This window comes from Sturnus vulgaris, chromosome 3 (genome assembly GCF_052056855.1).
Source record: "Sturnus vulgaris isolate bStuVul1 chromosome 3, bStuVul1.hap1, whole genome shotgun sequence".
NCBI classification, from domain to species: domain Eukaryota; kingdom Metazoa; phylum Chordata; class Aves; order Passeriformes; family Sturnidae; genus Sturnus; species Sturnus vulgaris.
The window spans coordinates 10,055,429-10,070,694 of record NC_142245.1 but is presented as its reverse complement, the minus strand read 5'-3'; the positions used below and the strand labels follow the sequence as shown (position 1 = coordinate 10,070,694).

General features: G+C 40.1%; 1 protein-coding gene and 1 long non-coding RNA gene across 4 annotated transcripts in view; one reads left to right on the top strand and one right to left on the bottom strand.

The window, feature by feature from the left end:
• MEIS1 (Meis homeobox 1) overlaps positions 1-15,266 on the bottom strand; it is a 107,041-nt gene that overhangs the window by 22,301 nt on the left and 69,474 nt on the right. For all 3 annotated transcript variants that reach the window (XM_088160974.1, XM_088160973.1, XM_088160972.1), the window contains exon 9: positions 512-588. In XM_088160974.1, coding sequence (XP_088017100.1) covers positions 512-588 — 77 coding nt within the window. The remainder of the gene's footprint in view (positions 1-511; positions 589-15,266) is intronic.
• LOC148224177 (uncharacterized) lies at positions 4,473-9,733 on the top strand. The gene is made up of 2 exons (XR_015802131.1): positions 4,473-5,049; positions 8,101-9,733. It is a non-coding gene; the product is annotated as an uncharacterized LOC148224177 (long non-coding RNA).

Here is a 15,266-nt window from a genome sequence, read left to right as displayed (position 1 = left end):
TTCAACAGCAAAGAACCAGATTGTCCTCAAAGTTTATTTATAAACTGGATTTTGAAAACAAACTGATAAAGAGATGTCAGTCAAAATGAATGTCAGTCAAAAGGAAAAACCCCTCTAACAACACTATAAAAAGTATGACTGCAGCCCCAAATAACAATACGCTCAGCAGAAATGGGACCAATTGTCCCTATTTTGCCTCCAACATCTGAACCTCTTCCAAGACCAATGTTCTGCAAATGAATGTGCCTTCCTATTGAAAAACATCCTCAATCAGAAGGAGGACTGGTATCAAATATGAATACACTAAGACCTGCCCGAATGATGGAAAACTAAAATACAGTAGCAAACCTCATACTCTCTACACCTAAAACCACTCACCTGGTTATATCCCTTTTGTATCAATAAACTGCTGGAGAGGGGAAAAACAAGGACAAGGTGTGTCCCCAAAATCACAAAGGAAAAGCCAGAGGGTGCCAGTGGCCATATAGAAACACTAAGGAAAATTACTTACCAATTGTTCACTTGAAGTATAGTGAGCCCTGTGTCTTGTGCCAACTGCTTTTTCTGCTCTTCTGAAGGATAAGGGTGCTATAAGACACCAAAATAAATACAAACATTTAAAACAATGTGCTTTTTTGGCCTACTTTTTTATTTTAAATTAACAAAAAAAAATACCCAAACCAAAACAGAAGCATGACATCTATTATTGTAAGGTGAAAATGCTGAGGTGTGTCACTCTTTTATAATTATTAATGGGCTACTACATCACTTAATTAATGGCAGTAAAAGACAAGCTAATTATAAAGATTAGTGAAGTGGAGAAATAACTGCTTAGGATAATGACAGTACCTTGATACTTGAGAAGGATATTTGTTGCATTAGCTCAAAATTTTTTGCACTTGTCTCAAATGACCAATTAGAGTAAAATAATCTAATTTTTTCTCCTTTTTCTGTTTTTAACAGAACAACAAAGAATGTGATAAAGCGCTTCTCTGTAAAACTAAAACCCACTGATGTTTTCTGAGATAGTGAAGGTAAAACTTGCCAGTGCCCCAACATAATTTGCAAATAAGATCAGCATCCTGAACACAAACAAATGCCTGTGTTTTGAACACAGGCCAATGCAAGGTCAACAATCAGCACATTTTTGTCTGACATTAGCATAGCTGTGCTGTGCTAATCCTAAGAGACAGAAAATAAATACTCCTTTAATTGAAGATAATGTTATAATTCAATCGTAAGTTTCTTGTGAGAACTTGATTTGCTTTCTCAGAAAATTTGCTTCTGCATGAATACAGATTGCTTAATAAATCAACAGCAAAAACCACAACCAAGTCTGAAATGTAGAAATATATTTTATGTCCTTCCCATCTATGCAAAAATGTCACTGCCCCAAAAGACAATGGCCAAATACTGCAAATATAACAGTTTCAAGGAAAAATTCTGTTTTGAGGAGTTGGTTCAGCTCCTAACCTGGATGCCCAAATCTCAGTACATATCTGATTCAGACCTGAATTGCTGCAAGCTGCTTAATAGCATTTCAATAAAGATCATTTGATATAATTGGTTAGTCCTATCCCAATACCATTTAGCAGTTGCTTGTCACAAAGTATTTACTGTTACACATTCATCCTTTTTCCCCCCCTCAAATATTCCCTTATTCTCTGGATGTATTCTTCAGAGTAATATTACATGTGACATAAACTGAACCCTTGTAAAGCACAGGAATTTAAAACCTCGTAAAATTCCACAATCTTCTTGACATTATAACTATTTAGCAAATTTTACATATTCTTGTAAACAGCATAGTCTGACTTCTCATGGCTATGTTACATGCAAGTATCACCTCACACTACCAAACAGGGATTTTTGTTTTAACTCCAGGAACTTCTCTTAACTCAATACATCCATTTCAAAGCCCACCACCATGGCAATCGGTTCCATAAAAGACTTTTTATCTTTTACCAGCCAAAAATGTTGAGGAATTTTCAATTCTTTTAAAAGTACTGTTCTCTTGACAGGAGGCCCACAGATGACCTGCACACCTGTAAACCATTCCTTTTATTTTCTGTGTGTACATGAAACAATTCCAGAATTGGAAAGTGAAAAACAGAAGGAAGAGGATTTGACTTCTTTTTTTTTTAAGGGTAATTTGCATTTTACACATGCAAAAATATAGCATGTATTTTACTGTCTGCCTTCTACACACATTCATCCACAACAGTCATACTTACGTCTGTCAATCTGAACACAACATTTCGCTTCCCTTCAACAAAAAAACACCAAACCCTACAGAGATGATTTGTAACATATTCATCTTTACAGCTTATTTCTCATTTCATTACGTTGCTATCAAGCAAGGACAGAATTATTCTTTTTTTCTTATTTTGCTTTGCCACCTTACATGTGATCTAATTTTAAGTAATTGAACAAACTGTGTCTAATTTCATGCAGCAAGCAATAATTACTAGACAGCCTCTAGCTATTGGAATTGAGAAGTCTGTCTCCATTAAGCAATTTTCAATTGTTCTGGACATTTTTTTTTAAATAGACAAGATTGGATAAAATTAGCCATCAGAATAATATTGTCACTGTAAAAATAATTGCTTTAAAAGTCCCGAATTACAAATTCCTCAAATTGTGGTATGTCTAAGGTCATCTGATTTTTTTTCCCATATCCTAGTAAGCATAAACTTTTAATTTCATAATAAATCGTAATTGCCATAATCACATGACAGCCTGGGATTTCACACAGCTAATCCCTCTAAGCTAAAGGGTCACAGTGCAGCAGACTTTTTAACTATGATTCAGTGTGCTTTAAAGTAATCTTAAACACTAAGCAACATTATTATATAAGCTTTCTGCGGATCATATGAGTTGTTCCTATGTAGACTAAAAATAAAATAAAATAAAATAATAGAAATGACTTGGCAAAGAACCAGCGTGCCACAGGCTAGGTTGCTATAAAAATATTCAAAGCCTTGTTGCATCTCCACCCACAGGGCTTGGAAGGCCTGTGCTACAGGCAAAGGCAGACATCACACTGCAACAGAGAGAAAGAGGGAAACCCTGAGAAATGCCATTTTATGAAGAAATAGGAAATTCAATCAAAACCATTGCTGTTGGTCTTAACTCCACCTATGCAAGAATGAGCAGTGTCTTCTGAAAACTTTCTAATGGCTCTTTGAAGAGATAAAGACAAATGCACATAGATATGGATATATATTGTGTGTGTATAGATTATATTTGTATGAGCATATATAAAACATATCTTAGTCAAATGGTTGTTTAAGGTAGTTGTGTGAAGAGGAGAGAGATGGATTTGGTCCTTATGGGTTCCTTCCAACTTGAGATATTCTATAATTTTACGAAATATATAAATACATAGGGAAGAATGACTAAAAACACTGCTGTGACTTCAGCTGACAAGTGTACCTATCACTCTGGATCACTTTGTTATCAAGGCAAACTGTTCAATAAACAGTGACTTGAGACCTTTACTTTGTTGTGTACATTAGCTCCTACCATTATCTCTTAAAAGCTTAATTATTTGCAAACAATTGATCAAGATGGGAATTGGAGAAAAGAGACACCGGACCACTGGGAGAGCTGCAATGCATTAGGAGAGCAAACAGAATTACCTTTAGGTCTTATAATCAGAATTAACGATTGGGACCGTATGCAGGGCAGCATGAGAAGCTGTAACACTCATGCTGGACTGTTTTCCATTTGATCTGCATTAACACCTCGTGTGAAAGCCATAAAACAGTGATTACAGATGGGAAGGCTGACCCTCCTTCCTAGAACCAGCCCAGCTTGTGTATACTGGAAGATTGCAGACAGGCTTTCTTGCCAAGGATGGAGGAAAAGGTAAATCCAAGTGGAAAAACAAATAGGAAGGAGGCAGGTTAAAAACAAAAACAAAAACAAAACCAAAAAAGGGCATTTAAAGAACTAAGGCTGACAACAGATAAGGGCTCTGAATTTGGCTCTGATATTTTCTGATCAAGCCTGCTGCTGTTACTACAGAGCCATACAGCAGCATCCACTGAATGATATGAGACCTTGTGCTTTTCCCTTTCCATAAATCTAGCATTGAAATGTGGATTGTTTGGCACCATTAATGTGTTTTTGAGGCTCTGTGGTATTACTTTTAATAATGACTTAGTACAGAAAGTGATTGCTTAATAACACCATCAAAGTCTGCATGCAAATGAAAATTATCCCTGGGGGATTTGTCCAGGGTAATATGAACAGTTAAGGAACATTTGAAAAGGTAAAAATAACTATGCAAAATATGAGTCAGAGCAGTCATTTTAGCAGTAACAAAGAAATCAAAGAGAAAGAGAGAAAAATTTAACTTTCCATCATATTTTCTCGCCACTGTTTTATGAATGGTATTTAGTGAGCAGTAGTCTTAATAAAAATCCATTTTTTAATGCAGCTTGAGAGCATTTTTAGCAAAAGAAACAGTAAGATTTTTTTTTAATCACCTTTGACTACAGATGGTGGGTAAAGTCTCTGTTAGGTACAACTGGAAAGCATCCAAGGTTGTCTCTTAATGCTACACCTTGTCCAAATGTACTCCTTTCCTCAAATTTTCCACCCCAGGCAGCAAATGCTGGATGCCAGGACAGCAACAGACTTTATCTCATCTGTAACCCGGCATCAATAGCACTGCCTCCCCTCCTCCTCTGAGACAGCAGTGCATAATGGTGCCAGAAAAATGGGAAAATAATCCTGCTCACCCTTCTCACCCCCCAGATTACTAATTCCTTACGGCACCAAACCAGCTCAACACCAAGACTGCCAACCAGCTCCAGGACAGCACTGAGGCAGAAGCAGTGCCCAAGAGAAAGGCTGCATGCTCCGTTTGGAGGAGGCTGTGGCAACCATCCAGCATGGCCCTTATCGTGGCAGTGCCGCCGCTTGGCTGGCCGAGCCGCGAGAACCATTTCGGATGCCCTTTCATCCTCTTCCTCCAGCCCTCCGCCTCCTCCGGAGCTCAGTGTAAGGCACCAAGGTGAGATGACCTTGAGCTAAACTCTGGTAAGTGATGAAATCACCCCCTTAAAATTTATGCCCCAGGAGTGTTTATTAACAGTTTTCTAACATCAAAATACAAGAAGAAAAAAAATCCCAATACTGTGGTTTCCTTGTTTCTGAAGAGAAACCCAGCCTAACTCAGGATCCAGAATAAAGCCCAAGGATCTGCCATCCAGTGACAAACTGTACATTGACTTTATGCTGAACTCTGTATTCTTGCTTTACCTAAACTTGTTCAGGGTTAGCAAAGGTGTCAGCACAGCAATTCGGGTCTCTCCCGTCCCCAGCTTCTTTCTGGTTTGCATTTGAACTGTTTGCATTAATGATCAAGTTGATCTACGAGAAATTACTATTTTTTTAATATCCATAATGCTTTCCTATTGTCTCTCAGCTTTATGAATTAGTTTTACTGTTGCAGTGAATGCTTTTTTTGTCTCCTGACTGCACATTATCAAAGGGACACTTTGTGCCTTCCATTTGCATTACAAAAGCAGTGCATGGTGTAGTCTAAGAACAGAGCTTGAATTTACAGCAGTCGAGTCCTAGATCCTCACACATTCTGGCCTCCTAAAGAATAACAGGGGTTTCTGCACTCAAAAAGTAGCAAAAAAATGGTTGGATCACTATCCATAAAGTCATAAGATTGCAACCTCCTTCTTCATCGTCCACCAGCATGTTGAGAGGGAGCGATAAAGAGAACACGCGGAGCCCCCTTGCCTATTTTGCAGGCTGCCTGAATAGGTTTATGGACCATCCCTGTGACCTGCTTTATATTCAGGCAAGGCTGTAAAAAGTTGCCAAGTTGAGGTGACCTGGTCGGGAGGGGGGAGAAGAAAAAAATTCAACTCGGAAGCTGCAAACTCGATCCTGTTTATCCCATGGGATTGGCTTGCACATTGGAGGAAATACTAAAACACTGAGAAGGAAAGCTGTTTATTAGAAATGCATCTCTGAGGCTGGGAGGAAAAAAAAGCCTGTGCAAAGTTTGCACAGTCTTTTCCTTGGCTGAGAGTAGTGAGTCAGCCTGATAATGCTATTGAAGTGTGAGCTGGCTTCAGCACTTCAAGCTCCTTGTTGCTTTTTCAGCACAGCAAGAAAACTTAGTCCACATGACATGGTCATGCTGCAGACAAAGCCAGCTTTTTCCTCTTTCAAAAGAAAATATTTCCTCAACTTATTGTAATAGTTTAATATCCCCACGGTAAGGCCTTTTTCGTAACATTACTGTTAATAAATCCTGGTGCTGCCAGTTATTGAACTGCCAACTATGAACACAAGATCAACAGATGAGCTTGGTCTTCTGAAGTCAAAAATACATCAAAATATGCAGTGTGACTCGATGTTGCATCCCTTTGAGTTGTCAGTATCCCTATGGCGAGGCAAATAAGCTGCTGCTTTGGGCTTTTGCATCAGCCCATTCCTATGAAATGGGCTCTGAGACACTGCCTATCGTGTCCCTTACAAAAGGGTTTGCAGGCTGCTTTGGCAACCCTGCCAAAAAATAAAAAGTGAGGAAAGGAGACAGAATCTGACTCTTGTAAGGCAAATGCAGGGTGTAAAAGGCAGAGACAATACCCTAGAAATTTTAAAATCTGAACATGTGTTCACAGCCAACCTAATTAAACAGGGGCTGGGGTGGTTTTGCAGGCAGAGGCAGAGAGGAGACATTTCCTTTGTGGGGGTTTACAAGGAGGGAAAAGAGGTACTGGCAACAGTGACCCTTTTAAATGAAGATGTTACGCCGGAAAAAAAAAAAAGCGCTTCTCCTTTTTTCCCATTTGCCCTTTTGTAAATAATTTTCTTGCAAGAGTTGTCTGTGAACAAGTTTTGGCACTCACTAACATAAATATCCTTTCCAAGGCTGATGGAGAGACATGGTATGGCTTGGGATGCGCTGCCAATACTTCTCTGGTGGCCCCATCAAATTACTCATAATGTGAGCACTCATTAAGGAAAAAAAGTTCAGATCATCCCTTGCACAGGATATTACAGAAGTCAGAAAATGGAAAAACCTTTTAACTCATGTAATCCATCTCCTGGCTGCTACAATATTATTCCTTCCATACCATATATTATTACCCACTGCCTTTTCCAGTTGAGTTTTAGCTAGTCCAAGCAATGGTGTTTCTGCTATTTCCTTTTGGAGACACTCTGATAGACCTCAGTGTTTGGAGTTTACTCTGGCTCCTACTGGTTTTCAGTTCAAGCTGAGTCTATGCAGACACTCCCACACCATACTCGGGTAATTGAGTGGAGCTTTTCCCATGCTAAACATTCCTTTGGTGCCTGTACATATGTGCACACAGAAACACACACATACACACACAGCTTGCACATATGTATTAACTTTGCTTAACAAACTTAAGAAGGGATTTTTTTTACTCTAGGATCAAGACTATTTGTGCTAATGTGACGTAGGTGATGCACTTTTGCATCCTCTGCCATTTTTCTTTACTATTGTTATTAATTATTGCTTTTCTTTCACAGCCTAAAACTAAAAAAGGACAGGGAGATTTAAAGAAAAATGGCATCCAAAAGATTAGCAAAATTCTCCTCAGTGCAGCACCCAGCCAAAGCTATGAAACACTACAGCCAAGTAACAACAAAGGAACTGAGGAAATGCATCATCTGACTGCAACCGCTTAGAGCTAAAATTCACAGCCTTGAAACCCAGCTTTACAGTTAAGCCAACATCTTTATCAAGCAGCTGTGAAAAGGTAGGAAGGCAAACCCCAGCCTTCCCTAGGTGAGCAGCTTTTGGGAAGGAAGAAAAAATATCACCAGCATGCCAAAGGAAATCCCGACTACCTGATAACTCCATAAAAGCACTGCTGTTGTTTTTAGAGCCCGCCTAAGACAGATTAGCCCAGGTAAATACCTCCAAACCAGAAGCCTTTACTCAGCAATAAGTCACTGTCCTTATCTACCTCAAATGACTTTCTAAACAGGTGGGCTCGGAAATAACTCTACACTGGGAAACGCCAGAGCCAGCAGTTGTAATCCCATAGAGTTAAGCCAAAAGCTTTTATTTGTGCTTTTTCTTCTTTTTCCCAGGCTGTCTTCAGGAACTCCTCCTGGAAATGAGGGATAAAAACACTCCCCTTTGCCTTCATCCCCTACTCTACACACCTGTGTGATCAGAAGGTTGCTATATTCAGCCAGATGTCTAATATGAACCTCAAACTTTTGGATGGAGCAGGAGCTTTAAGCAGGTTTCCCAAGGTGGCAGCACCCTTAAAGAGCAGCTACCAAGCAAACTGGGAATTCCTCCTCCCAGGAACTTGAACTCCTTTTTATGGAGGGACCAAGCCATCATACAAAGAGAGTTCAAGGCAACCAACACATAGAGGTGCCAATGGTTCAACACCAAGATGAGAAGGGTTACATTTTCTATTTGAAAACAAAACAAACAACAAAGAAAACTACCACCGAGGAAGGAAATGAAAAGATAAAGCTGCTATTTTGCAATGCTGCTTTGTTGGCATGGAAAGTCCTTGAACAGATGCCCTGTCCACCATTAAATATTCACAACATATCCTTGTAGAAGAATAAAGACCACTCAACTTATAAGCAAAACCACAATATGTTCTTCATGAAAAAAAAAAAAAAAGGAAGATGCATTTAAAGATCTGGGAAGAAAAAAAAGAAAGAAGGACAGAAAAGAAAAAAAAAAAGCCAAGAAAACACTGCTGTTCTCTGAAGAAGCAGAGACTCTTGGAAGTCGTGCACATTCTCTGGCGTTAAATTTCCCACTTAAATTACAGTGATGCTGTAGCCTCATCTCATTAGAGATCATTGTCCCCAGTAGACAGTTGTGTTTATGGGGGATTCTTGCTGTTCCACACCTGCTGCTCAGGTTGCTACGTGATAAAGCCTGCATACAAACAGCAGTCTTGAGGTTGCTGGACTGCAACTGATGAGCCCAGGCTAATTCAGGGGTGATTATGTAGTTTACTGGACCACTAAACCTCTTTAAGCTTGTAATTACTGCTTACTTGAGTAAAGAACATTGAAAAGCAATTCACTGCATCATGCCTGCCACAGCTGGAAGCAGGCTGCCAGCAGTCTGCAGGGACATTAAAATCTACAGGGACTGGGATTCGAGCACAGCTCGTAGGCACTGACAGCAGCACAGCCAAGTGCGTTCACATTCCAGCTCACCTTTTCTGACCAGGCGTGCTATTAAAGGTGCAATGAAAACTATAGAAAAGCAATAAAGATGACAAATAACGGGACATAATTGAAAGAACTGCATTTTAATGACTCTCCCCCTCTTCCCTCTCCCCTTATATTGGCTAAAAAAAATTAAGCCTTTTTGTCATGACAAGAGAAGGGAAAGAAAAGGCCTTTTGCAAAGGGAGAAATGCACTGCATACATGTGTTTCTGTTTTGAAGGTGGGCGTCTCCCTCATGTTTCAAAGCTTTAGAAACAGTAAGTTTACTTGTAAAGTGAATGCACAGTAAGTCCTTTTACGTATTTGGCAGAAATGATAATACAGAGGCATCTTAATCGTCAAATCTTCATAAAATCCCCTCGTTGAGCCTTCATTAAACCCTCCAAGGGTATCCAGCCCCAAACCACCACACTGAAAAAGAACTCCACCCCATGCAGCATCATACCAGTCCTTACTATCAGGACCAGATTGTGAGTTTCTTTTAATAATTAATAAATATCTCTCTGATTCTATTTGCCTTTTGAGTTCTGACCCACTCTAACCCTCCTTTTCAAGTCTGCCCCTGCAGCTCACAATGAGCAGGAATCCATTAAAAAGGGCACCTTGTTTTTTTGCATAATTAGCAGTTTTGGGAACAGAGTCTGGGGGAAGAAGAGCAGATCAAATGGAACCTATGACACCCATGAAAAGTTGGTAATAGGTATTTTTACAAATGAGTAAACAGAGGTCTGGAGAGGATTGCTCCAGCCGAGCTGGAGAACAGCACTGGCGAAAACAGAGGGATATTGCCAGTGTCACCACTGAGCCCCAGCACCGCTTGGCATCGCTGGGAGCTCCAACCAGCTCCATGCAGCCCATGGGGCTCCAGCTGAAGAGCCAGGTCCTTGGAGCCCTCCCATCCTCCAGCCACTCCACAACTATCCCTGCTATTAGACTGCTACGTGTGAGGTCCGGCAATGGGCCTAACGAGCCGCCCAATTAACTAACTGCATGAAATGGGCTTTAAAGCCTCCTAGGACATTTGGAGATGCAGAATTCATCAGTGTCATTTCCCTGCCCCGCTAATAACTGCCACAGCTGCCTGGGAGAATGGGGTGTGGGAAAAGGCAAAAATAAACAAGCAAAATAAAAAAAACCCATTGCTATTGATACAATTAACCCTGGACTGAAGTAAATTTAAGAGATGGGGCCTCCTTCTCTTCTCATCTAATAAATTGCCTTGTTTTAAAAAACATGGACATGCCATCTGTAGTACTAATCTCACATGTATCTAGAAAGGGAAAGGGGGAAAAATCCCCATGCATACATGAGCACGGTACTGTGAACAAACATCAACTTTTAAAGGAGAATGTAAAAGCTTTCAGGAAGTTTATTCTTAAAAAGCATGTAAATTCCCAGTCACAACAATCCTCCAACTAACCCCATCCAAGCTCCAAAGAGCCACAGGCTTGTGTGTTATCCAGCTATCACTCTTATTAATATTCATTAGGCAGGGCTACTTGCATTTTCATAAGCTGCTAAGGTGGCAAAAGAAACAATCAGAATTCTTTAACACACAGGCATTATCAATTCAACATCTGCAAAGAAGAGTGCATACAGATCTGAAGTTGAAAATCAAATGCAATTTACCTGGGCTAGAGCTGGGCTTCACTTTCCAGCACCTAACCAGCTATTTCAGGAGCTCTCATTTTATCCATCCCAGCTTTTACCTCCCTGTAAGTTCACTCTCCATAATTTTTACCTTTAAAATGACATTCTCTCATAAATTCCTCCTTCATTCCTTAGGTCTAATGAGTTCTCTTCTGCTAAAATAACCCAAGTTCAGTGCAATCGCATATATGAATAATACAGAAAAGTTTTAACTCAGTAAACTTGACTAAGCAATTCTGCTTTCTGGCTAGAGAATTCATTTATCTACATCCATTTAGTGTGTGAAATCCCTTTGACTGGCTTCAGGGTACAGGCCTGTACAGAAATGCAATTTCTGACCAGCCTGGCCTTAAAATTTAACTCTGAGAGATGAACTGAGAAGTTTCCAAAAGAAAACAACTCCTCTAATTAACTATGTACCCAGCTTTGCAAAGAAACGAGTCTGATGCTAACCAATTTCAGAATAAATAAAAAATAAACGTGCTCCCAGGATGATATTTATATGCACAAGAATACACACCAAAAAAAGTTGATTTAGGTCTCCTGAGAGTTGGGAAAAGGCACATCACAATTCTCCAAATCTCCAGATTCAACCCTAAATTAACATGTGTTTTCCCAGAAATTCACTATGTGTTTATTCTCATCATTATAAAAATGTCATTAAAAAGGCTTGGACCAGGATGTGACTCTTCCCTCCTGGCAAAGTTCTTGGACCAAAAGGACTCCCTCACAAAAAATATTCTTTTCCCCCATATTCAATGCAGGTCTCTACCAATTTCACTTGGATGTCAAAAGCTTCCAAAGACCTAACTGTATCCTCCCCCACAGAGGGTTGGTGGAACCAAGCTTTGCATTTCTGTGAAATATTCATGGTGTGAGGTATTTCCCAGGGGCTGGTATTGCCCGGCCAACACTTGGGGATGAGCCCTGAAATGGTAAAACCTGTCTTCACATGCGTAACTTTAGCTCTGGCACTCAGCTGCAGAGACGTGGCCAAAGACTGGGCTGCCTAAAGGATATGTCCTCAGCTTTGCAAGGTGAGACCTTCGCTGGGCACCTTCTACAGGATGATGAACGGATGAGGCCAGGACAGTGGTTTTTTGGAAGGAGTTTTCCAAAAATCCAAATAGAGTCAACTATAAGCAGCCAGTGCCCACCCCATCCCCAGCCTGAGCATCCCTTTCTTGCCTGGTTTCTTTCAAGGCCTGAGCACATCAAGCACCACACACTTGCAGATGCCTTCACAGAAACCACCATTAAAGAGACAATCCACATATTTGGAAGCAAAAGCATGGAGATGGCACGTTACTTTCAGCACATTTATGATGTGACAGCCATTAACAATTCACAAGAACAGTAACAAGATCCAATCAATTAATCTTTCCAATTCAAGCTCAAAAATCCCCCTCTGCTTTTCCCTCCTTTCTGAACAAGACTCATTTATTTTAGAAAGACCTAAATGAAAGTAGTTAAAGACCAAAAAAATGTCACCACTAACAAGTTACAAAGTAAGAAAGAGCAACTAGGCACATTTGATCTTGTTCTATACAGGAACCTCTTTAAGATGACTTCTCCAATTAAAAAAAAAGTTGATTTTATCATTTTGATGATAGGAGATTATGAACATTACTATTACATGCATATATTTTGTTTAATGGCTTAGTTTATTTTAATAACAAAGAGAAACTAGATCTTTACAGATGAAAGCTTTATTTCATGGCTTCAGTACAACTGGGATTTTTAAAATCTGTGATGTTAACCAAAATGTGATAATGGATGCTCTCAAGGGCCCTATTTTGTAGCATTTTATGCAGAGCCAAACTATACGCAAGACATTACAAACATGATTTTTAGTCCTATTTTAAGAAAGTAGAACTGACTCCAGTGTCAGAGGCCTCTGCAATTGTTTTCCATCTGCTTCTCATGCCTCTGAACTTGTGCAGCAAAGCTTGGCTGTAGGAACGCTGAAGATTTTTTATGAAATTATATTGAAAGGCACCATTTGCAGGATTTTGGCTGGAAGGGGACAAGAGTGATTGCAATGTAACTACTTTATCTACAGCACCCTTGCCTTGAAGGGTCTGTTGACATCCAGAAGGAGAGAGACAAAACACATGCTAGAAAAAAAACAAAGCTAGCTCTGCTACCATTTTTATGTCATTTACTTCCTATGATAGGGAAAATCAGAAACACCTCATCAAACTTGATCATGCTCTCAATGCTTCAGAAGAACTTCTCGTCCATTCCGCTTCCTTTTATTCTCACTTTAGTAGATTGAAAACAGTTGCTTCAGACAACAGCGGCACTCATGCATATGCAGCATCAAGGATGCTCTTCTTTAAGATGTTTTATATGTGTACATAAATCTTTGTGCACGCAGAGGTGTGCATACATGTATGGGGGTCAATGTAGTTTTGCGAACCATGCCCTCCACCCCCAAAAGCAGGGACCCACTGTTTTTGGGAAGGCAGCCCAAGATGGCAGCTCATGATTAATGGCTGTATCATCCCTGGCTCGGCAGTGGCGAGGCCCCAGGTCTAATCTGCCAAACATCCCCTTTGTCTGCAGCCGATCAGCAGATGCAAGCACATAGGCCCTGTCAGCTTGACATATCATTCCTACGACAATGTCAACGAGTATTAATGTTCAATTATCTGTCCTAGAAATAACCCTCGCCTTTACGCATTGTGTAACTGGGCGCGTGGCACTGCGGTAATCCGAACGACAAGGGCAGAGATGCCCGCGCTCACCCGCTCGCTGTGAGTTGGCTTCCCAACATCATGATGACATTGCCTCGCGGTAGCGCATGGACGCCTTCCCCCTCCTGCCTCTCCCTGGCTGTGGTTTTGCTGGTTTGTTGTTTTGTTTCATGGATGGCATGTTGCGAAGACCCCCAAAGATCCTTCTCCTCCTCTTTGCATGTTGTATGCTGCCCATCAGCATGCCAAGATACACTTAGAAAAGGCGTATTTTGATTTCACAGCTGTGCAGAACCATGAGGACTTTTCTTGTTTACTTTCATGGAGAGACAGAAGCTGCCTATCACCTGGCAGCCTCTCTTTGTATATATATATATAAAATTTACCATCAAACACAAATGTCAACCGTGTCTTCTTCCAGGGCTGTATCAAGATCAATTCATCCCTCAACTGCAGGGTTGGAGCAATTTGGCCAAATGAAACGTTACAGGTTCCTTTTGTCAAAGCAATTTTAAAGTAAGACCCCCAAATGAGAGAAATTTTGAAGAATAAACTCGAGTTTATTCCTGGATTTTTTTTTTTTAACTACTGCTCAAATATCAATATTATTGATCACGCTAAATTCAAATAGAACTCTAGGAGCAAAAAAACTTACCAAATACTTTTTCTTTTAAATCAGAATTAGGGTCAAATTGCCAGTTGTTTGAATAGTCTGTGACAGAGTTTGCATAATTTCTCTTTTTGTTGTTGTTACTATGGCACAGCTTCCTTGAACTAACATTCAAAGGTTATCAGCTCTAAGTTATGCTTGCTAAGTCTTCTTATACAACTCACAATCAGAGGGAGGGAGTGGGAGGAAGCAGTGTGATAACCAGTGCCAGCTTTGAGATAAAGCCTTCCATCTAATCTCTGTTTATTTAGACAACCATCTAACCACAGCACCAGGCGTAAAAACAAAACAGGTATATGGCTAAGGGAATTTCTCCTCCCTTATCATGATTGCATTATATTTTTTAGGTAAAGGAAAGCAGAGCCTCTTTCTTTTTTAAGAGTACTTTGAAAATTTAAATAAGCCCAAAGTTTGAGGTTTTTGTGTCCGGATTCGCTTGGCTGGATAGGCTTTTTTTTTTTTGCTTTGTTTTGTAGGAAGGGGTGGTAATGGTAATAAAGCACATTCTATTCCATGCTTTTTTAATTATTGATGTTTTAGAGAAAAAGACTTTACCATATCACATTTTCTAAAAAAGCTCTAAAAACACTCAAAAAATTCAAAGTGGGGATAGGTTCCCATTATAAATCATTTTCCACCGGAGGGGATTCAGGATGTTTGGAATAAATACAAATATCATGGGATCAAACTGGACTAAACTGAGAAGTGTTTTAAATGCATTTCCTTAAGAAGCTGACAGAGAGTTGGGAAGCCAGCACATCTCTGCTGCATCAGTGCTGAAGCTGCTTTTCCAGGGCCGAAGCTGCTTTTCCAGCCCAGGTGCCAAAATAGAAAAGCTCTTGTAGGTCAAGCTATGAGAAGCAGTAAGATGTCTGGCTGAAGGATAACTGAGCCTCCCTCCAGCTTCAGCAGCAATATTAAACAGTGGTGGGGAGCTTGCATGTTGGCTGATGGCTTTATTTCTCCTGCCATATGAGCCCAAAGTTGCCTCCAACATATTCAAACTCAGTTTTCCCCCTTTTTACC